The 23,956-nt window shown below is 36.9% G+C and overlaps 4 protein-coding genes and 1 pseudogene across 4 annotated transcripts in view; all 5 read right to left on the bottom strand.

Moving 5' to 3' along the window:
* LOC141285284 (E3 ubiquitin/ISG15 ligase TRIM25-like) overlaps positions 1-4,087 on the bottom strand; it is a 6,549-nt gene extending 2,462 nt beyond the window's left edge. The window contains exons 1-6 of the mRNA XM_073818316.1: positions 3,211-4,087; positions 2,918-3,013; positions 2,524-2,757; positions 2,227-2,380; positions 2,081-2,140; positions 1,438-1,962 (exon numbers count right to left, since the gene is read on the bottom strand). Of these exons, the coding sequence (XP_073674417.1) occupies positions 1,438-1,962; positions 2,081-2,140; positions 2,227-2,380; positions 2,524-2,757; positions 2,918-3,013; positions 3,211-3,768 (1,627 nt within the window). The 5' untranslated portion in view covers positions 3,769-4,087. The remainder of the gene's footprint in view (positions 1-1,437; positions 1,963-2,080; positions 2,141-2,226; positions 2,381-2,523; positions 2,758-2,917; positions 3,014-3,210) is intronic.
* Positions 4,088-5,306: 1,219 nt separating this feature from the next.
* LOC141285283 (E3 ubiquitin/ISG15 ligase TRIM25-like) lies at positions 5,307-7,375 on the bottom strand (annotated as a pseudogene).
* Positions 7,376-9,415: 2,040 nt separating this feature from the next.
* LOC141285021 (E3 ubiquitin/ISG15 ligase TRIM25-like) lies at positions 9,416-13,149 on the bottom strand. The gene is made up of 7 exons (XM_073818060.1): positions 13,008-13,149; positions 12,157-12,753; positions 11,863-11,958; positions 11,373-11,606; positions 11,085-11,238; positions 10,943-11,002; positions 9,416-10,796 (listed from the first exon to the last, which is right to left on the bottom strand). Exons 2-7 carry the CDS (start codon positions 12,715-12,717, stop codon positions 10,255-10,257), a joined length of 1,647 nt encoding a protein of 548 aa, XP_073674161.1. The 5' UTR covers positions 12,718-12,753; positions 13,008-13,149; the 3' UTR covers positions 9,416-10,254.
* Positions 13,150-14,810: 1,661 nt separating this feature from the next.
* Positions 14,811-18,277, bottom strand: LOC141285025 (E3 ubiquitin/ISG15 ligase TRIM25-like). Its single transcript, XM_073818063.1, has 7 exons — positions 18,221-18,277; positions 17,369-17,960; positions 17,091-17,186; positions 16,613-16,846; positions 16,338-16,491; positions 15,657-15,725; positions 14,811-15,522 (listed from the first exon to the last, which is right to left on the bottom strand). The coding sequence occupies exons 2-7, from the start codon at positions 17,927-17,929 to the stop codon at positions 14,993-14,995; spliced, it is 1,644 nt and encodes a 547-aa protein (XP_073674164.1). The 5' UTR covers positions 17,930-17,960; positions 18,221-18,277; the 3' UTR covers positions 14,811-14,992.
* Positions 18,141-23,938, bottom strand: LOC141285282 (E3 ubiquitin-protein ligase TRIM47-like). Its single transcript, XM_073818315.1, has 7 exons — positions 23,931-23,938; positions 22,019-22,556; positions 21,715-21,810; positions 21,322-21,555; positions 21,064-21,217; positions 18,906-18,965; positions 18,141-18,160 (listed from the first exon to the last, which is right to left on the bottom strand). The coding sequence occupies exons 1-7, from the start codon at positions 23,936-23,938 to the stop codon at positions 18,141-18,143; spliced, it is 1,110 nt and encodes a 369-aa protein (XP_073674416.1).
* Positions 23,939-23,956: the final 18 nt, after the last annotated feature.

The following is a 23,956-nucleotide window of genomic DNA, read 5'->3' as shown; positions in this document are numbered from 1 at the left end:
AATGTTTTTGGTATCTTACATTTGTATCTCTCTTGTTCTTTGTGTTATTTTAGAGAATCAACTGATGGGAGATTTAAATAAAGCCAGCAAGTGGTGTTTGGAACCGTTGATATATATGTAGATGCCTCATTAGCGACTGTTTCTATGGGCCTTTATACATAAGCCGTCCGCCATTTTGCTGCGGTCCACTTGACGTCATTCACCCATAGATCTAGGTAAATCACCATAGTAATCACTGAATATTCGAAATATAACAGTCCTTCACAGCCGTTGGTCTGCAAACCTACAGTATGGTGAATGACGTCAAGTGGACCGCTGTAATATGGCGGACGCATCTACGTGCTTGGAGCGGGCCAATGGGGTATCTACGTATACATATATATGTTTGTAACAGCCAAGTGTGCTGCTTGGTTCTGTTCAGCTGCCCAAAGTACTCTGCACGGAGGATGAAGATGTTGATGAGGCCAGGGACAAATTACAGAAGGCTGAATTTTCAGAGGACAGACTTGTTGCTCTGGAACCTTTCAGCTTTATCTTTACTGCGATGAAGGACATGGACTTTTTCCTTGAACATGTAGTTGATGTTATGAATCTGAAAGTATTCTGTCAAACTGAAAAGGAAGGAATAGCATAATGTGCTTCTTTGCAGAAATAAAAGAAAATACATAATTTGCCTCTTTGCATTCTTTCTGTTCTGTTTTTGTTTGTTATGGAAGTGTTTTAAGCTTTTACTTATTTTTATATTACTTTTTTATAAAACTATTGCTAGTTTTCCAAATAATAGTAAATAGTCTGTCTCTTTGTAACTAGCTTACAATAAAAAAAAAACTAAAATTAAAAATAGCATCTGCTTAATTTTTGTTAATGTTATAGTTTGGTAATGTAATATAGTTGTAGCCTACTTGAATGATAAAGTACAACATTATACTCCTATGATAAACAAGCAGCAAAAAATAACTGGGGGCAAAGTTTCTGTCTGGTTATACTACTAAAGTACTTTAAACCATTTAACAGCAGCGTCTTTACTAACAACGGGTACTTTAGTTTAAACTATATAACCGCTTCAATACAGCGTCTTTGGCAACGCGAACGAACGACTGGAAACTTATTTCCGGTTTTTTTGTGTCAATTGCAAGTGACGTAGCAGGTACCGTAGTGTGCAGGTGTCGATTGCAAGTGACGTCACCTGCAGAGGAAGTTTGGGTGACTGAGAGTGCAGGTCTGAGAGTGCAGGTCTGACAGTGGAGGTGCATGTCTGCAGCCAGACCCTTCTCACAAATACAGATCTATCCAGCCACATTAAGGGAATCAAGCTATTGTCCTCACAACAAAAAAACAAAACACTTTATATTTTAGAATTTAAAATACTTAATTTCATCCTGTTCAAATATTTTATTTATTCAATTTTTTTAAAGTATTAGTGAACATAGTTTTTACCCTCCTTTTCTATGATCAAAACAGATGAACCAGAATCAATACGAAATGCAGGGTAGAGGGGTTCAGTGAATGTGGTCTGGACTCTGTGTAGTAGAGTCATTGTGTCAGAGACGCTGTAGAAGGACAGAGATCCTGCTCTGTGATCCAGATACACTCCTATTCTAGAGGAGCAGACAGCAGGGATTGAGACTTGCGTTTTATCATGTATGAATGATAATTCATTCTCTTTATAATATCCAAATCTCCATGATTTTTTGTTGAAGCCAAGTCTACATTCATTAATGTTTCCTTTACGATCAATTCCTTTGTAACAAACTACTACAGCCCAATTCTTCCCACTGCATTCAACCTCCCAGTAACAGCGACCGTACAAACCCTCTCTACACAAGATGTAGGGAAACTCAAATCGCTCTGGGTGATCAGGATATTTCTGGATTACATCTGAATAGGATGCTTTTTTGTTTCCATTTGACAGTTTTAGTTTTTTGCCTGCAGTGTCTGGATCCAGTTGGAGCGGACAGAAATCTGATTAGGATAGAAACATGTAAAGATCTAATAATTGTCATATGTTACTGTCACAAACAATGGTACACTATGCGGCCAAAAGTGTTTGGACCTTTTTTTTTCCAAGAAATAAACTTACATTGAAAAAAATCATTCTGCAATTTTGGTTCTGGAGGCTCTGCAACATGGACGTTGGATACTGAGGAACCAAAAAAATATATTATACTATTTTTTTAAGTGTAATGTAGTATGGATGACAAAATAGTACACATAAAACTTGCAGACCTTCTCGACATATTCTGGCTGTTTGCTGTTGACAGACGTCCTCAAAAACTTCTCTGAATGCTGAGATTGAAATGTCTTTAAAAGACAGATGAGTGTGTTGAGTGATGCTGGGAACGTCTTCAAATGTGGGTAAAACACACACAGACTGACAGCTCTGAAACCACAATAATAATTCAGACTTAATTTGTGATACACAAGTGACTGTTTCCACTAAATAAAAGAAGTAAAAAAGCACAGAACAATGAATAGTATAATCGGCCTATTATCATGCATTTGATTATTAAAGGACTTTCATACCTTCAGACAATGGAACTGATCATCACTAATCAGAAGTTTCTCAATCTCTGTTTGTCTTTTTCTGAGTTCTGTCAGCTCTTGATCCAGACGTTTGTGAAGTTCCTCTGTTCGATCTATCTCAGTCTTCTCCTGAGCTCTGATCTGCTCTTTAATCTCAGAGCGTTTCTTCTCCAGAGAGCAGATGAGCTCAGCGAAGACCTTCTCAATGTTCTCCACGGCCTCTTCTGCTGAACTCTGTTGGAGACACAAAACTGTTGTGACTCCATGTGGCACAACAGCCAAAATAATGCCATTTATGTGAGCTATATTTTTTTTTCTGCAAACGGTCACCCCAGTAAAATAAAATTGATTTTGTTCTAAACAATGGAGAAAGTTAGAACCAATAAAGACATACTTTAAGAAGCTTAGCAGCTTCACTGAGCTCCTGTTGACCTCTCTCTCGCTCCTGGATCAGATTCTGACACGCCTCCTTTATCTCCTTTAACTCTTTCTGAGGATGTTAACACAAAAAAAAATTTAAAAAAATAGGCAAACTGAAAACCTTTTCAGCTGGGTTAAGGGTGTAATTACAGCCTATATATAAAATACATGAAAATATGAAATAATAATAATTTATTTATTTTAAATAAATATTACTACTATTAAAGTATATTATGCATGTTGTTTTATTCGTGTTGTTGATATTACCTTTTTACTAGTCCATTCTGAATCCACAGACACAACCCTGTGTCCATTATGATTATTAGTACACAAGCAACAAATGCATTGATCATCATCTTGACAGTACATCTCTAGTAGTTTGCCATGATTGAGGCAGATGTTCTCCTGAATGTTTCTGGAGGCTTCCACTAGTTTGTGCTTCATAAAGGCAGGAGATTGATAGTGAAGCTGCAGGTGAGTTTGACAGAAGGAGGCCAAGCACTGCAGACAGGACTTTACAGCTCTGTTCTTCTCTGTAGTGCAAACATCACACTCCACAGCAGCCGTTTGTAGGGACGTCTTCTGCAGCGTCTCCATCATCTCAGCTATCAGAGTGTTCTTCTTCAGTAGAGGTCTCTGACTGAAGCTCTCTCTGCATTGGGGACAGCGGTACGGCGGCTCCTGCTCCTTCTGCTCCCAGCAGTCAGTAATACAGCTCATACAGTAACTGTGTCCACAGGGAATCGTCACCGGCTCCTTCAGACGATCCAAACAGACTGGACAGCTGAACTGATCCTCATACTGACTCACTGCAGATTCAGCCATTTCTTTGTAGATAGTCTGTCTAAAAGGAACTGCTCTAACAGAAGTAAATCATTAAAGTAAGAGAAATCACATGTAAATTAATAATGAAAGAGCATGTCTTGAATCTAATAACTACTTACAGTTATGTATATTATAATAACATTATTATAACAGTCCTAAACACTTCACCCGTACCCAATAAACATATGACATCAAGATAGCATAGCAACATACAATTAAATGCATACAGTTATAACTGCATATAGAAGCAAAAATACATACATAAAACTATTATTTACGTTTCTATGATGTTTTTACCTGTTTTGATAGAAAAGTCAAATACTCGCTCCTTTAGCTTTAGCCCAACTAGAGCAGCGTGGATCTTTAAGCAGATAGGCTCGTGTAGATGGGAAATAGGTTTCGTTTCTCTTGAATCCACACTTCCTGGTTTTCAGTGTGCAGGTGTGGCAATGCCACAAGAGAGAAAGTAAAGACCAAGAGTGTGAAGGAGATTATAAACATATTGTTTACATGAAGCCGTGACATTGTTGCTTAGTTGCTCATCCGTCTTTGCTCAAAATCATACTGTATATTTCAACACTAATAATCAGACTATTTGAATAATATGTCTAATAACAGATAAACATGTTCTTTGTTTTAACTGCTACTAACACCCATCTGTGTGTACAATTATTAAATAAACTATGATTTCATGTTGGCTGGACAATGACACTGGCATCAAACCAAGAACTGATGCATCTTGATCCTGAGTAAAGCAGATATTTATTCAACAACAATCACAGACAAAAACAGATGGTCATTTGATTTTATTTGATCTAGGTCATTACATTTGTAATTATTTATTTAGCCAAGGAAAAACATAAGCATTTCTATTAAAGCAACAATCCTACAACATACTGACGGGATGAGGTTTGTTTTTTAAAGTTTCACATCTTTGTCAACTGTTTGTCAACACCATCAGATACTGCAGTAATGAAATATTTAAAAATCAAGTAAATTCAAAGTCAAGCATGATCCTGAGTCACATCATCCAACAAAAACAATGTTGACTAGATATATTGACCTTAAAGGTTTAGAATTTGGCTCATTGTAAGATCCTTTTAGCAGCTAGCAACACTAGAAAACATAATAGCAACTGTATTAAATACACGTGTGATGTGCAAAATATTATTTTGTCAACACTGTGACATGTAAACATACATTGACAAGGTTCTGCAGCTCACCATTTTCTTCACAAATTCTGACATCTTGTGGCCTGATAATGAACTACATTGTGGATTCAGACGGATTATTGTGATTTGGAGTCAATAACCTTGTTTTTTTGCTTCCAACACACACGAACAGACACACATTACTCTGCAACATCTAATTTCAGAAAATATGATGATAAGCTGTAGAATTTTTACTTGTCTATTTTAAGAGTTTTAAGTGAGCGTTGTTTAGGCCTGTTTATTGTTGGCGCTTAATGAGAACTTTCAGGCCTTTTGTTGTAGTTGTAGTTCAGAAACTAAACCTTAATCAAAAGTCTTTCTAAACTGTCATCTGCTTTGCTCTATTATCCTTACTGATGAAGTTCTGTAAGTATAAAATGCAGGGTAGAGGGGTTCAGTGAATGTGGTCTGGACTCTGTGTAGTAGAGTCATTGTGTCAGAGACACTGTAGAAGGACAGAGATCCTGCTCTGTGATCCAGATACACTCCTATTGTAAAGGAGGGGAGGGCAGGGATTGGGACTTGCTTTTTGTCATGAGTCAAACAGTTGCTGGACAATCTCCAAGATATTCTGTTCCTCTGCTCGATCTATCTCAGTCTTCTCCTGAGCTCTGATCTGCTCTTTAATCTCAGAGCGTTTCTTCTCCAGAGAGCAGATGAGCTCAGCGAAGACCTTCTCAATGTTCTCCACGGCCTCTTGTGCTGAACTCTGTTGGGGACACAAAACGGGGACTTAATTTACACAATAGTCAAAATAATGCAGATTATGAGAACAATCATTTTTTCGTAAATCTTCAAATCCCCAGTCAAAATGCACCATGCTTCTGTTCTAAACAATGTAGTCAGACCACTGGTTACTGTTTACTTTGAACCTTAGAAAAACAAAAAGCTTAAAGAAACATACTTTAAGGAGCTTCACAGCTTCACAGAGATCTTGCTGACCTCTCTCTCGCTCATTGATCAGTTTCTGACACGCTGTCACGAATTGAGTCGTCCTGTCATCATAAACTCTTGCACTACACATCATGGACTTCATTCCCCACAAGCCACTGCACTAATCACTGCATTCACCTGCTCCTTGTTTCTCACTGCACTGATTACCGCTCACACCTGCACCTCATTTCTAGGACTGCATTTAAGCCACTCTCACACTCCGCTTCTACGCGAAGTCTTGTATTGCCCCGGCTGCATTTCTGAGCGTTTCTTCCCATGTTTGTTTTCCCGTGTTTGATTCCTGGACTCCCTTCCGTTTTTGATTCTCGCTGCCAGCCCCGACCTTTCTGCCTGTGTTTTGACTACGATTTCTGCCTGCCCCTGTGTGTTTGTTTTGTTTTGTCTTATCTAATAAATGCTGCAAATGGATCCGCTCGTCTCCGACCGTCCTTGTGACACACGCCACGTTCATCTCCTTTAACTCGTTCTGAGGATGTTTAACATAAAAAATTACTGAAACAACAGGCAAAAACAAACATAACACCTTTCCTGTTTGGTAAAGGGGTTGAAGTAAATTGAGATTATATCCTATATATATATATATATATATATATGCAATATAAATTTTACTTAAAATATTAAAATAATTACTGTCAATAGATAAATATGTCTGATACCTTTTTACTAGTGCATTCTGAATCCAGACACCACATTGTGGTTTTTATGACTGTCAATCATACACAAGTAACAAACACACTGTTGGTCATCCTGACAGTAAATATCCAGAGGTTTTTTATGACTGAGGCAGATGTTCTCCTGAATGTTTCTGGAAGCTTCCACTAGTTTGTGCTTCATAAACGCAGGAGATTGATAGTGAAGCTGCAGGTGAGTTTGACAGAAGGAGGCCAAGCACTGCAGACAGGACTTTACAGCTCTGTTCTTCTCTGTAGTGCAAACATCACACTCCACAGCAGCCGTTTGTAGGGACGTCTTCTGCAGCGTCTCCATCATCTCAGCTATCAGAGTGTTCTTCTTCAGTAGAGGTCTCTGACTGAAGCTCTCTCTGCATTGGGGACAGCGGTACGGCGGCTCCTGCTCCTTCTGCTCCCAGCAGTCAGTAATACAGCTCATACAGTAACTGTGTCCACAGGGAATCGTCACCGGCTCCTTCAGCCGATCCAAACAGACTGGACAGCTGAACTGATCCTCATACTGACTCACTGCAGATTCAGCCATTTCTTTTAATGTAAACTGTTCTGTCAGAAGTAAATAAGAGAATTGGTAAAACCATTATTTAATATTGACATTCTTACCTGTTTTTGATGTTCTTACCTGTTTTTACAGAACAAAAAAATCAAATATATTCACTCCTTACAGCTTTAAATAAACGAACAATAAGAGTATAGATCCTTGAGGAGAGCCTCGTGTAACAAGGAAATTGGTTTCGTTTCTCTTCAATCCACACACTTCCTGGTTTTCTGCGTGCAAATGTATGTGTGCATGTGTCCCGAGAGAGAGAGAGAGAGACGTTTAACAACTTTTTTTATTTTTCTATCACATTATACAATTTTCATCACATTTCCATAATTTATAACAACACTTAATAACAATGAATAATAATAACATTTTAAATTCAATATCGAGAGAGAGAGAGAGAGAGCAGTGGCGATTCTAGACTTTTTTAACAGGGGTGGCCTTAGTGGAGCACTGATTAATTCAAGGGTGGCATCATAAAATCATACATCAAACACCATACTCATAAATTGAAGGACAAAGACCGTACTCTTACATCAAATAATAAATAATAAATTGAAATGAAACGAACAAGAAATGGCACAATGAACAACAAAGAACGTATTATTTACAATTAATTACACAAAATTAAAGCTTAATCAAAGGCCACATCTGTCCTGTGAGCTAAACTATTAGTATTTATAAAGTTTAAACTATATTATAGACTACTCTTTCATGTCATTACTGCATTGGTGATGTGCAAGTCGAATTCAGTGCCTGTCACTTTAAGGCCCTGACGGCCGTGAGGTTTGCTTGATTCTCACTGTTTAAGCTAAACTGTTGTGCATTGTGCATAAGGATATGTGGATGAAATGAATTATGTTTGTTTCCATGTCATTTGTTAAACTAAATACTCTAAAGCCTAACAACTCGAAGAAAATCTGTCTTGGATTACAGGAGCTACTGTAAGTGTCTTGTAATGATAATTTCTATGATTTTGGCGAGCACAAAGAACTATCTCCAGATGTAAATTGGTTTCCTATTGCTCAAATTCAATTAAACCCACCAGTAGGCTAGACCTTAATTTCACAGCCTAGGTATGTTAGCAACACAGGGCTTGAAAACATTGACTGTATATATAACGTTAGAACAAACAAAAACGAAACCGTGCGTGGAATTTATCTGGGAATATAGCCTAAACCTAATTTACTGAAGGTAGGGGCCGGCGAGCTAACGTTACCTTGCTGGCGTGTTTTATTTGGTTCCTTGGTTAAAATATAATGTAGGCTACGTTTTTTTGCATAAAATTGCGTCTGCTAATCTGCTAATGATAAATCGTTAAATCCTTTTTACAAAAGTAGCCTACAGTTAACAGTTAATGACCTAGCAAATGTCGACTGAGTAGGCAGAAAAGCAGAAAAAAGGCAGGTACAGTAGATAAATTAGCCTAGCATACATGACGTGATTCAACAGACTTAATACTGGGCTGTGTGTGCGATTAGATATCAAGGCAGATGTGACAGGTAAATAGATATCTTTGCGTGCTAGCACAAGTAGTAGTGCTGTAAACTCACATGCTAAAAAACAGTAAGCCATGTATTGTTGGTTAGCTTACATCAAACATTTGCTACTTACATTTCTGAGTTCTGGTGTCTGACTGTCCAAGCCCCCGCGCTGATTTAAAGGCAGCAAGTGCGTCAATAACGGTTCCGCCTTTGAGCACGTTAATGGCCAATCGTAGAGTAGGATTTTGGGGTGGCACCTGGGGTGGCCAATCAATTCTCAGGGGTGGCGTGGGCCACCCCAAGCCACCCCTCTGGCTCCGCCCCTGAGAGAGAGAGAGAGAGAGAGAGAGAGAGAGAGAGAGAGAGAGAGAGAGAGAATAAAGACTATGTGGAAGAGATTAAAAAATTATAAAACGTATTTTTTGTAAGGCTATGATTGCACTTCTGTTGCCCTTTCATTGCTACTACTTTTCTCAGAATTAAACCGTTTCTCTCGACACCAACTGCAGTAGCCAATGAACGCTAAAATAATCAATAAGAACGGTTTCAAAAGTTACAAAAATGTCACTTAAAAAAGCAATTGAATGACAACTTTTACTGTGACCAAACCTTTACATTTACTTACCTCATCTGTCACGTATACGACAACTGTAAATTAAGATATTGTCCCTTAGTAGATAATACAGCTTCATTAAGTAGCAGTCAAATAAAATCGCTCTTGCAGAATAGTGTCCAATGACAGATAAAAATCTTTATTTTGTTTTAACAGCTATAACAAACGTCCAATCATCTGTGTAAAAAAAAATTAAATCAAAGAAAAACCGACAGAATCTTCTCACACAAATCACAGATTCTTCAGACAAAATATTTCCTAAAACAGCTATACAAAAGCACAGTTAATTAAAAATACACATTACATTATACATGATATATTAAAGAAAAACAAAAAAAAATCTTTAAAGATTAGGATGATTTTAAAATTGTGCCTCTTCTAAAAAGTATTTAATTTCTTTGCCAACATTATTAGATATTAGTTATGAAACAGTAAAAAATAAATCAAAATTAGGCCTGATCCTCAAGTCAACTCAGTTGTCCAAACTTTAAAGAAATAATTTGTAAAGAAAGTAGTTGCTATTAGCAGGTAGAAACACAAGAAAACAAATGTGTAAAATGTATTTAATAATAATACATTTGTGAAGTAAAACATAAATATTTTGTCAACACCCTAACACTTTAAACAGTCTACTAGTTTTTACGACCAATTATTTTACAAACCAACCCTGACACCTTGCTGGCTTGATGATAAATTGCATCATGGATTCAGACATTATTATTATAATGAGCTACAGAAATATTGCTGAGGATGAGCACTTTCAGATTACAGAAGACACAAAATCTTTCTAACATCTGATTTTGGAACATCTAATAATAAACTGCACGTTTATTTACTGATATGCAGTTTGACAGTCTTAATCGTTTGTTGTATATTCATTGTTGGTGTTTAAGAAATGTCTTGTTCAGACAAACTACAAATTACATTTTGATTTAAATACAAACACATTTCACGAGTTCAGCAACTGAATTTGAACCTTGATAAATTATGTTTATTTCTGGTCTATCTGAGCTTTTCTTTGCTTGATGATTCTGACAGATGAACCTTTTCCAGTTATAAATGCAGGGTAGAGGGGTTCAGTGAATGTGGTCTGGACTCTGTGTAGTAGAGTCATAGTGTCAGAGACGCTGTAGAAGGACAGAGATCCTGCTCTGTGATCCAGATACACTCCTATTCTAAAGGAGCCAACAGCAGGGATTAAAACTTTATTTTTATCATGTATGAAATGAACCTGCTTCTGATAGTGAGACAATCTCCATGATTTTTTGTTGAAGCCAAGCCTACAGTCATCACTGTATCCCTTACGACCAATTCCTTTGTAACAAACTGCCACACCCCAAATGTCCCCACTGCACTCAACCTCCCAGTAACAGCGACCGTACAAACCCTCTCTAGACAGGATGTAATGATACTCATTAAATCGCGCTGGATGATCAGGATATTGCTGGATTTTCTCTGAATATGATACATTCTGTTCTGTCAGTTTGAGTTCTTTATGTGCAGTGTTTAGATTCAGTTGCAGTCGACAGAAATCTGAGAGGGATGGATGTACAAAAACACAGAACTATGAATATTATTATTATCATTTTCATTGTATTTCACTTTGCACTTCTGATCGATATTTATCATTTAATATGCTAATAATTCTATTTGTGATTGTGTAAAACAGCTTAACTTACATTGCAAAAATGTATTAGGAGTCTTTGGTTCTGGAGCCTGTGCAACATGAACATTTGATACTGAGAAGAAAACAAGAAACAATTGTATTATCAATATTTATATGTATGAGTGACACATTTTATATTCCAGAGAAAAGCAGACCTTCTCGAAATATTCTGGCTGTTTGCTGTTGACAGACATCCTCCAAAACCTCTCCGAATACTGAGATTGAAATGTCTTTAAAAGACAGATGAGTGTGTTGAGTGAAGCTGGGAATGTCTTCAAATGTGGGTAAAACACTCACAGACTGACAGCTCTGAAATGAGACAAATATTTAAGACTTCAAACATAAGACAACCTTTTCATTCGATGAAAGAGAACAACCATGTATTAATGATATGTTGCCATACAGGTTCTCACACACATGATCATAAAAATAACTTTCATTACCTTTAGAAAATGGATCTGATCATCAGTAATCAGAAGTTTCTCAATCTCTGTTTGTCTTTTTCTGAGTTCTGTCAGCTCTTGATCCAGATGTTTGTGAAGTTCCTCTGCTCGATCTATCTCAGTCTTCTCCTGAGCTCTGATCTGCTCTTTAATCTCAGAGCATTTCTTCTCCAGAGAGCAGATGAGCTCAGCGAAGACCTTCTCAATGTTCTCCACGGCCTCTTGTGCTGAACTCTGTTGGACAGGAACAACCAAAATACTGCATTTTTGTGACCAATTAATTGTATTACTCCGTTATCATAAATTTTGTCCGAATCGAAATAGTGATCATGCATACTATCAGTCAAATGAACTAGTAAAATAAAAATGTCCCCAGTTTAGTGAACTACTTTCCCCATTATTTACAAATATAGTTAACTATAAAGACCCTACAGTGCACACAAAAACATTTTGCTTCTTTTTCTTTCTTTTTGCATTTTGTGATACTTACTTTAAAAGATTTCACAGCTTCACTGAGTTCCCGCTGACCTCTTTCTCGTTCCTCAATCAGCTTTCGACACGCTACCTTTATCTCTTTTAACTCCACCTGAGGATGTCAATGTACAAAATCAATGTTAAAAAGCAAAAATACTGGTACACCTTAGCAATCTCATTTTGTGATTGTTAAATATCCAATTAAATATACATCATAATCAACATATAAAGAAGAAGTGAAATAGTTTGCCTATGTCAGTAATTGAAGCCAGCAATTAAAAAATGTGTTGATATAATAAGCATTCATTACCTTCTTACTAGTCCATTCTGAATCCATAGATACCACATTATGGATTTTGTGATTGTCAGTCACACACAAACAGCAAATGCATTGATGGTCATCTTGGCAGTAAATCTCCAGAGGTTTCCCATGACTGAGGCAGATGTTCTCCTGAATGTTTCTGGAGGCTTCCACTAGTTTGTGCTTCATAAAGGCAGGAGATTGATGGTGAGGCTGCAGGTGAGTTTGACAGAAGGAGGCCAAGCACTGCAGACAGGACTTTACAGCTCTGTTCTTCTCTGTAGTGCAAACATCACACTCCACAGCAGCCGTTTGTAGGGACGTCTTCTGCAGCGTCTCCATCATCTCAGCTATCAGAGTGTTCTTCTTCAGTAGAGGTCTCTGACTGAAGCTCTCTCTGCATTGGGGACAGCGGTACGGCGGCTCCTGCTCCTTCTGCTCCCAGCAGTCAGTAATACAGCTCATACAGTAACTGTGTCCACAGGGAATCGTCACCGGCTCCTTCAGCCGATCCAAACAGACTGGACAGCTGAACTGATCCTCATACTGACTCACTGCAGATTCAGCCATTTCTTTACAGATATAGCTTATCTAATAAAAACTGCTCTGCAGTAAATCATTAAAGAGAGAGAACATAAATCCACATGTAAATCATTAGTGAAAGAGCATGTCTCAAATCTAACAACTAGTTACAGTTGTGTGTATTATTATAACAGTGCTAAACGCTTCACTCGTAACCAATAAACATGACATCAAGATAGCATAGCAACATACAATTATTAAATGCATACAGTAATAACTGCATATAAGCAAAAAAGACATAGGTTAAACTATTATTTACATTTCTATGATGTTTTTACCTGTTTTGACAGAAGAGTAAATCAAATATTCCCTCTTTTACAGCTTTAGCCCAACTTGAACAGCATGGATCCTTAAGCTCGTGTAGCAGGGAAATAGGTTTCATTTCTCTTGAATCCTCACACTTCCTGGTTTTCAGTTTGCAGATCTGGCAATGTCACAAGAGAGAAAGTAAAGACCAAGAGTGTAAAGGAGATTATAAACGTATTGTTTACATGAATCCGATTCTGCTGAAAAAAACAGCATATGCTGGTTAGGTATGTTTTGGAGCTGGGATGCTGGTTTTAGCTGGTTTATGCTGGTTTTGGACCAGCAACATGACCAGCATAAACCAGCAAAGGACCAGCATCCCAGCACCAAAACAGACCTAACCAGCATATGCTGGTTTATTCAGTAGGGGTGACAGTCTTGTTGCTCTCCCTGTCTTCGACACGAATAATCTGACTATTTGAATAATGTGTCTAATAAAAGATTTTTGTTTTAACTGCTACCAACACACTTCCAGACATCTGTGTTTACAATTATTAAATAAACTATGATTTCATGTTGGCTGGACGCATCAAACCAAAAATTGATGCATCTTGATCCTGAGTAAAGCAGATATTCATTCAGCTGTTGTGGAGAAAAACAACAATCACAGACAAAAACAGATGGTCATTTGTTTTTATTTGATCAAGTAAATTACATTTGTAATTATATATTTAGCCAAGGAAAACAGAAGCATAAACATGTTTCTATTAAAGAAACAATCGTAATACTAACAGGATGAGGGTTGTTTTATAAAGTTTTACAGCTTTGTCTGTTTGTTAACACCATCAGATGTTACTGCAGTAATTAAACTAAAACTTAAGCGAATTCAAAGTTAAGCGTGTGTCACGGTGAGATAGAGGAGATCTGGGTCCAAATGCAAGGAGTATATTTAATAACAATAAACACAAATAAACAGAACAAAACAAAACCAAAAGGCCAACACGGCACACACGACTGGATCTGGGCAGGAGCAGGATTAACATAAAACTTGAAAACAGAGACAGGAAACAAACCATACGGAAGACAATGCAGCCAGAAAGAGTAGTGGGAAATGAGAGTTCTTATAGAAAAGTCCAAATGGTGAACAGCTGTGAGTGAATCAGTGTTAATGACAAAACAGACGTGAATACTAGGAAGTGCTGTGCAGGGAAGGGAAAACAGCGACCTCAGGTGGCTGAGGGAAACCCCACAGCCCAGATCATGACAGCGTGATCCTAAGTCACAACATCCAACTTTTAAAAACGACATTGACTATGGATATACTTAATAGGTTTAGAATTTGGCTCATTATAAGAAGATCCTTTAACCGCTAGCAACACTAGAAAACATAATAACGAATACCTGTGTGATGTGCAAAATATGATTATTTTGTCAACATTGTGAAATGTAAGCATATTGACAAGGTTCTGCCGCTGACCATTTTTTACTAATTCTGACACCTTGTGTCCTGATAATGAACTACATCGTGGATTTAGACATGGATTATTATGAGTTGCAGTAAATAACCTTGATGAAGAAGCGCACTTTTAGATCCCAACACAACATTACTGCAACATCTAATTTCAGAAAATATGATGATAAACTGCAGAATTTTTACTCGTGTCTATTTTAAGAGTTTAAGTGAGTGTTGTTTAGGCCTGTTTATTGTTGGCGCTTTCAAGTTGAGAACGTTCATGTATTTTGTTGTGGTTGTAATTTGCCAACCAAACCACAAATTGCATTTTAATTTATACCCTGTTGAAAAAAACAGCATATGCTGGTTAGGTAGGTTTAAGCATGGATGCTGGTTTGAGCTGGTTTAAACTGGTCCTTAGCTGGTCATGTGCTGGCCATGCTTCAAAACCTAACAAGCATGCTGTTTTTTGTTTTGTTTTGTTTTTTTACAGAGAATACATTATTTTTACATACGTAGTCATTTTATTAATTCAGAAACTCAATGTAAATATTAACAAACATTCTATCTAAATTCTCCTCTGGTCTGCTCTATGATCCTGACTGATGAAGTACTATTAGTATGAAATGCAGGGTAGAGGGGTTCAGTGAATGTGGTCTGAACTCTGTGTAATAGAGTCATTGTGTTAGAGATCCTGTAGAAGGACAGAGTTCCTGCTCTGTGATCCAGATACACTCCTATTCTAGAGGAGCGGACAGCAGGGATTGGGACTTGCTTCTTGTCATGAGTGAAACAGTTGTAGGTCAATCTCCAGGATATTTTGTTGAAGCCAAGTCTACATTCATCAGTGTTTCCTTTACGACTCATTCCTTTGTAACAAACTGCTACAGCCCAATTGTCCCCACTGCACTCAACCTCCCAGTAACAGTGACCGTACAAACCCTCTATACACATGACGTAGGGAAAGAAACCAAATCGCTCTGGGTGATCAGGATGTTCCTGGACTGCATTTGAACATGATATTTTCCTGTTGTCTTCTGACAGTTTGAGGCTTTTGTGTGCAGTGTTTAGATCCAGGTGAAGCTGACAGAAATCTGAGGAGGAGGAATGGACAAGAACAAATACTGAACAAAATTCAAGTTTACAAATGTTCCCAAATGGTCACACTGTAACAGAATATATCCTCTGATATTTATCAGTTAGACGTTAGAGTGTTTACTCTACTTACACTGCAAAAAATCATCTGTAGTCTTTGGCTCTGGTGTGTTTGTATCTAGTGCCATATGAACACATGACACTAAAGAGACAACAATAAACAAACTTACAATTAACTTTTTGGTTTAATCCACTCATTACACAGCCCTGCATCTTGAAAAGATTCTGCCGATTTGCAAAAAAGGCCTAATATTATCTAATTTTATGTTAAAGAACTTTTCATGAATAAATGTTTATAATTAAATTTTAACAGTTTATCTGTAGTAAAGCACTCACAGATATAGATGTAACATAAAATGGTATTTTTCCGCGGTCACTGGTTCTGATTCTAATGTTGAAATTAGTATTAGGCAAAAAATAATGTCTTCATTTATACATTTGAAAATGGGCTAATCATTTAACTAATAGCTGTAACCTGCTTAGAGGAAGATGGGAATCATGTCTTTTTTTTTCTTCTTGTGTTTTAAGGGACAATACAAGAGTTCTTCACTTTACAAATGGTTGTTAAAATAAAAAAATGATACCAAATTCATCATATATTTTGAGAAATTGTGAAATGCGCAATCAAAACATCCACATTTTTTGGAATCAGCATGCCTACATTAGTAAGAAACAATAATTGTATTCCATTTAGAAAATATGATGCAGGGCAGTGTTATGACTGACAATACACAACATACAAAAATGTTCAGACCTTCTCGAGAAATTCTGTCTGTTTGCTTTTGACAGACGTCCTCCAAAACCTTTCTGAATGCTGAGATTGAAATGTCTTTGAAAGACAGATGAGTGTGTTGAGTTAAGCTGGGAACATTTTCAAATGTTGGTAAAACACACACAGACTGACAGCTCTGAAATGAGACAAATAATTAAGATTTAATTTGTGACACACAACAGACCTTTTCCAAAACATAGATCTAGTGTTTCATTAGTGTTTCATTAAATAGATTGTCAACATTTTTGGATCATTACCTTCAGAAAATGTATCTGATCAGTAGCAATCAGAAGTTTCTCAATCTCCATTTGTCTTTTTCTGAGTTCTGTCAGCTCTTGATCCAGATGTTTGTGAAGTTTCTCTGCTCGATCTATCTCAGTCTTCTCCTGAGCTCTGATCTGCTCTTTAATCTCAGAGCGTTTCTTCTCCAGAGAGCAGATGAGCTCAGCGAAGACCTTCTCAATGATCTCCACGGCCTCTTGTGCTGAACTCTGTTGGAGACACAAAACTGTGATCATACAGATCATTGTTGCGACTCAATTTGGCAAAATATCCAAAATAATGCAATTTATATAAGCTTTTTTCTAGTCAAAATTCAAGATGCTTCTGTTCCAAACAGTGACAGACAGTAAACCAGTGTCTGTCCAGCTCCTAGTTACCATTTTCCGTTTACTAAAATTAAAAATATAAAATTTTTGTCTTTAAGAAAAAAAAAGACCACTTAAAGAAACATACTTCAAGGAGCTTCACAGCTTCACTGAGATCATGCTGACCTCTCTCTCGCTCCTCAATCAGCTTCTGACACTCCTCCTTTATATCCTTTAACTCTTTCTGAGGATGTTAACAATAAGTAAAGAAAACAATAGGCAAAAATCGACATAACATCTTTCATGTTTGGTAAAAGGTATTAACAAGGTAAACTGAGATTACAGTCTAATAAATGCAATATAAAAATAACTTCAAATAATAAAATAATTATTATAAATATTATCATTGATAGATAAAAAATATACCTTTTTGCTAATCGTTTCTGAATCCACAGATGCCATATTGTGGTTTTTATGACTGTCAATCATACACAAATAACAAATGCATTGTTTGTCATCCTGACAGTAAATATCCAGAGGTTTTTTATGACTGAGGCAGATGTTCTCCTGAATGTTTCTGGAGGCTTCGACTAGTTTGTGCTTCATAAAGGCAGGAGATTGATAGTGAGGCTGCAGGTGAGTTTGACAGAAGGAGGCCAAGCACTGCAGACAGGACTTTACAGCTCTGTTCTTCTCTGTAGTGCAAACATCACACTCCACAGCAGCCGTTTGTAGGGACGTCTTCTGCAGCGTCTCCATCATCTCAGCTATCAGAGTGTTCTTCTTCAGTAGAGGTCTCTGACTGAAGCTCTCTCTGCATTGGGGACAGCGGTACGGCGGCTCCTGCTCCTTCTGCTCCCAGCAGTCAGTAATACAGCTCATACAGTAACTGTGTCCACAGGGAATCGTCACCGGCTCCTTCAGACGATCCAAACAGACTGGACAGCTGAACTGATCCTCATACTGACTCACTGCAGATTCAGCCATTTCTTTACAGATATAGCTTATCTAATAAAAACTGCTCTGCAGTAAATCATTAAAGAGAGAGAACATAAATCCACATGTAAATCATTAGTGAAAGACCATGTCTCGATTCTAATAACTAGTTACAGTTGTGTGTATTATTATAACAGTCCTAAACACTTCAAACGTAACCGATGAACATATGACATCAAGATCGCATGGCAACATACGATCATTAAATGCATACAGTAATAACTGCAAATAAGCAAAAAGACATAGGTTAAACTATTATTTACATTTCTATGATGTTTTTACCTGTTTTGACAGAAGAGTAAATCAAATATTCCCTCTTTTACAGCTTTAGCCCAACTAGATATGGATCCTTAAGCTCGTGTAGCAGGGAAATAGGTTTCGTTTCTCTTGAATCCACACACTTCCTGGTTTTCAGTGTGCAGATGTGGGAATGTCACAAGAGATAAAGTAAATACCAAGAGTGTAAAGGAGATTATAAACTTATTGTTTAAAGGACAGATACACTCCTTTCTAGAGGCAGCAGGGATACAGACCTGTGCTTTATTATGCATGAAACAGAAATTCTGCAGAAAACAGCTCAATCTTCAGGACATTTTGTTAAAGTACACAGTCATCACTGTTTTCTTTATGACCAACTCCTTTGTAACAAACTGCTGAAGCCCAATTTTTCCCACTGCACTCAACTGTCTAGTAACAGCGACCGTACAAACCCTCTCTACACATGATGTAATGAAACCAGTCAAATCGCTCTGGGTGATCAGGATATTTCTGGGCCTGATATGAATATGATACTTTCCTGTTGTCTTCAGACAATTTGAGTTATTTATTTGCAGTGTTTGGATTCAGTTTCAGAAATTTAAGGATGTACACAAACACATACAAAATAAAGTATTATTATTTTCTAAAATTCAGGTTAGTAATTCTAAATACAGGTAGTTGTGTTTGAGGACAAAATAACTAAACTTACATTTCCAAAATGCATTTGGAGTCTTTGGCTCTGGAGTCTGTGCAACATGAACATTTGACACTGAGAAGACAAAAAGAAACATAATTCAATATTTAGGTGTCATCTCATTTAAATAACACTTTTATATTTTATATGAAATTTTATATGAGGAAAGAAGCATGCAGACCTTTTTCTGCCTGTTTGGTGTTGACAGACGTTCCAATAAAACTTCTCTGAATGCTGAGATTGAAATGTCTTTAAAAGACAGTTAAGTGTGTTGAGTGAAGCTACACTCTTAAAAATAAAGGTGCTTCAAAAGGTTCTACACAGTGATGCCATAGAAGAACCATTTTTGGTTCCACAAAGAACCGTTCAGTCGAAGGTTCTTTAAAGAACCATCTCTTTCTTACCCTTTTATAATCTGAAGAACCTTCTTTCGCCACAAAGAACCTTTTGTGAAACAGAAAGGTTCTTCAGATGTTAAAGGTTCTTTATGGAAACAATTTAGACAAAAAAAGGTTCTTCTATGGCATCGTGAAGCACCTTTATTTTAAGAGTGTATGAACATCTTCAAGTGTGGGTAAAACACATACAGACTAACAGCTCTGAAAATAATAATAATTGGAATACTTCTTCTATTCAATGAAAGAGAACAAGCATGTACTGTATGTATGGTGACATGTTGTCTTTTTCTGAGTTCTGTCAGCTCTTGATCCAGATGCTTATAAACTTTCTCTGCTCGACCTATCTCAGTCTTCTCCTGAGCCCTGATCAGCTCTTTAATGCACAGCTAGCCATGCATTATCCCTTACATTTAAAGAATTTGACTTTCAGTAAAGTCACTTTTTATTGGACAATTTTGTCTGCAAAATTAAGTAAATAAAACATGCTTTGAAACCTTATTATTGTCAATAAATTGGCAGATACCACCAAAATTAAACCTTTTTTTTTTGTCATTGTGTGAGTATTGGTCAAAATGTTTGGATGAGGGTTAGGAACACTAAACCTAACCCTAATGTTAGTTATGTACAAATGTATTTTTATTTTTTTTTTTGAGTACATTTTGGCATTGACTGCTTACTGTACAAGAATGTCTGAGTGGTATTATTTATCACTGAGTCTTTTAGATACAGATTTCAATAACAAACACAAATGTACTGCGAAAAGGCAATACTGTAGTACACAAAAAAAGAATATGCACATTTGCACATTTTTTAATTGTGGTAGTTACATGTAAACAGAGATTTCACATTTTACGCATTCCTTACACGTAAAGTCATAGTGACCAGAAAATTACCACAAAATCCAGGCATGCTCCATATACTTCCAAAGTGACAAGTGCCATAGCTATTTATGGAATATACCTGTCTAACAAATGTTGATAATGAATGGATCAATTTAAAAGCAGAATGTTTCTTGTGAACAGTATAACTGAAGTATGACAATAAAGTATGAGAATTTAACTGAGAAAACACTGTACTAGTGTTGATCTGTAGTGTGTGTGTACTGAAATTATTGACTTTGTTCTAACTGCTACAAATACAGATCTAGCCAGCTACATATAAGGGAATCAAGCTAGTTTTTTCCTCACTCAAAAAAACAGATCTTAGAATTTAAAATACTTAATTTCATTTTGTTCAAATATTTGATTTATTCTAGTTTTTCAAGTTTTAGTGAACATAGTTTTTACCCTCCTTTTCTATGATCGAAACAGATGAACCACAATCAGTTAGAAATGCAGGGTAGAGGGGTTCAGTGAATGTGGTCTGGACTCTGTGTAGTAGAGTCATTGTGTCAGAGACGCTGTAGAAGGACAGAGATCCTGCTCTGTGATCCAGATACACTCCTATTCTAGAGGAGCAGACAGCAGGGATTGAGACTTGCTTTTTATCATGAATGAAGCACACATTCTGTTGATAACATCCAAATCTCCATGATTTTTTGTTGAAGCCAAATCTACAATCATCATTGTTACCTTTACGACCAATTCCTTTGTAACAAACTACTACAGCCCAATTGTTCCCACTGCATTCAACCTCCCAGTAACAGCGACCGCACAAACCCTCTCTACACATGATGTAGGGAAACTCAAATCGCTCTGGGTGATCAGGATATTTCTGGATTTTTTTAAGTACAATGTAGTATGGATGACAAAATAGTGCATATAAAACTTTCAGACCTTCTCGATACATTCTGGCTGTTTGCTGTTGACAGACGTCCTCCAAAACCTCTCTGAATGCTGAGATTGAAATGTCTTTAAAAGACAGATGAGTGTGTTGAGTGAAGCTGGGAACGTCTTCAGATTTTGGTGAAACACAGACAGACTGACAGCTCTGAAACCACAATATAATTCAGACTTAATTTTGAAGCAAAAGTGACTGTTTCCACTAAAAAAAGCACAGAATGATGAATGGCGAGCAGTAAGAACTTTTATTACCTTCAGACAATGGATCTGATCATCACTAATCAGAAGTTTCTCAATCTCTGTTTGTCTTTTTCTGAGTTCTGTCAGCTCTTGATCCAGATGTTTGTGAAGTTTCTCTGCTCGATCTATCTCAGTCTTCTCCTGAGCTCTGATCTGCTCTTTAATCTCAGAGCGTTTCTTCTCCAGAGAGCAGATGAGCTCAGCGAAGACCTTCTCAATGTTCTCCACGGCCTCTTCTGCTGAACTCTGTTGGAGACACAAAACTGTGACTCCATGTGGCACAACAGCCAAAATAATTCCATTTATGTGAGCTGTATTTTTTTTTTTCTGCAAATGGTCTCCTCAGTAAAATAACATTGCTTCTGTTCTAATCAATGGAGAAAGTTAGAACCAATAAAGACATACTTTAAGAAGTTTAGCAGCTTCACTGAGTTCTTGTTGACCTCTCTCTCGCTCCTGGATCAGCTTTTGACACGCCGCCTTTATCTCCTTTAACTCTTTCTGAGGATGTTAACATACAAAAATGAAAATAAAATAAAAAATAGGCAAACAGAAAACCTTTTCAATCGGGTTAAGGCTGAGTCGAAATTACAGCCTATATATGAAATACATGACAATATGAAATAATAAAATATTATTTATTTTAAATACATATTATTACTATTAAAGTATATTATGTCTGTTGGTTTATTACTATTGTTGATATTACCTTTTTACTAATCCATTCTGAATCCACAGACACAACATTGTGTCCTTTGTGATTATCAGTACACAAGCAACAAATGCATTGATCATCATCCTGACAGTAAATCTCCAAAAGTTTCCCATGATTGAGGCAGATGTTCTCCTGAATGTTTCTGGAGGCTTTGACTAGTTTGTGCTTCATAAAGGCAGGAGATTGATAGTGAAGCTGCAGGTGAGTTTGACAGAAGGAGGCCAAGCACTGCAGACAGGACTTTACAGCTCTGTTCTTCTCTGTAGTGCAAACATCACACTCCACAGCAGCCGTTTGCAGGGACGTCTTCTGCAGCGTCTCCATCATCTCAGCTATCAGAGTGTTCTTCTTCAGTAGAGGTCTCTGACTGAAGCTCTCTCTGCATTGGGGACAGCGGTACGGCGGCTCCTGCTCCTTCTGCTCCCAGCAGTCAGTAATACAGCTCATACAGTAACTGTGTCCACAGGGAATCGTCACCGGCTCCTTCAGACGATCCAAACAGACTGGACAGCTGAACTGATCCTCATACTGACTTTAGTTTCAGCCATTTCTTTGCAGATATAGTTTATCTAATAAAAACTGCTCTGCAGTAAATCATTAAAGAAAGATAACGTAAAACCACATGTAAATCATTAATGAAAGAGCATGTCTCGAATCTAATAACTAGTTACTGTTGTGTGTATTATTATAACAGTCCTTCTCTTGAATCCACACACTTCCTGGTTTTCAGTGTGCAGATGTGGGATTGTCACAAGAGAGAAAGTAAAGACCAAGAGTGTAAAGGAGATTATAAACGTATCGTTTACATGAAGCTGTGACATTGCAGTGTTGTTGCTCTTCCATCTTTACTTTGCTTAAAACCATACTGTATCTTTCGACACTAATAATACGATTATTTATATAATGTTAAATAACAGATCAGACATGTTTCTGTGTTTTAACTGCTACTAACACACTTACAGCCATCTGTGTGTAAAATGGTTAAATAAATGATGATTTCATGTTTGCTGGACAATGACACCGGCATCAAACCTGCCAGGAATAATTTCTTGTTCAAAAAGGGATGCTTCTTGATCCTGAATAAAGCAGATATTCATTCAGCTGCTGTGGAGAAAACAACAATCACAGACAAAATCAGATGATCATTAGAATGTTTTTTTAAACACAAAACACAGTAGCATATTTCATTTGGTTTTATTTGACCAAGGTCATTACATTTGTAATTATTTATTTAGCCAAGGAAACATGTTTCTAAAGAATCCTACTGACAGGATGAGATTTGTATTATAAAGTTTCACATCTTTGTCAACACCATCAGATACTGCAGTAATGAAACATTTAAAAATAAAGCGAATTCAAAGTTAAGTGTGATCCTGAGTCACATCATCCAACTTTTAAAAACGATGTTGACTATATGGATATATTGACTTAGCTAATAGGTTTAGAATTTGGCTCATTATAAGAAGATCCTTTAACAGCTAGCAACACTAATAAAAATAAAAGCGACTGTATTTAATACGTGTGATGTGCGAAATATGATTATTTTGTCAACATTGTGGAACGTGGACATAGATTGACAAGATTCTGCAGCACACCATTTCCTTCACTAATTCCTTGTGGCCTGATAATGAACTATATCGTGGATTCAGACTTGGATTATTGTGAGCTGCAGTAAATAACCTTGATGAAGAAGCCACTTTCAGATGGCAACACAAAGACAAACACTGCAGCAACATCTGATTTTAGAAAATATGATGATAAACTGCGAAACTTTTACTTGTGTCTATTTTAAGTGAGTGCTGTTTTTAGGCCTGTTTATTGTTGCCATTTAATGTGAACTTTCATGCATTTTGTTGTAGTTGTAGTTTGAAAAACCAAACAATTTAAATACATTATTTGTACATACATATTCATTTTAAGTATTCAGAAACG

The sequence above is a fragment of the Garra rufa genome, chromosome 14 (assembly GCF_049309525.1).
Source record: "Garra rufa chromosome 14, GarRuf1.0, whole genome shotgun sequence".
Classification (NCBI taxonomy): Eukaryota; Metazoa; Chordata; class Actinopteri; order Cypriniformes; family Cyprinidae; genus Garra; species Garra rufa.
Note: the sequence above shows the minus strand (reverse complement) of the source record. Positions and strands in the feature narration are given on the sequence as shown.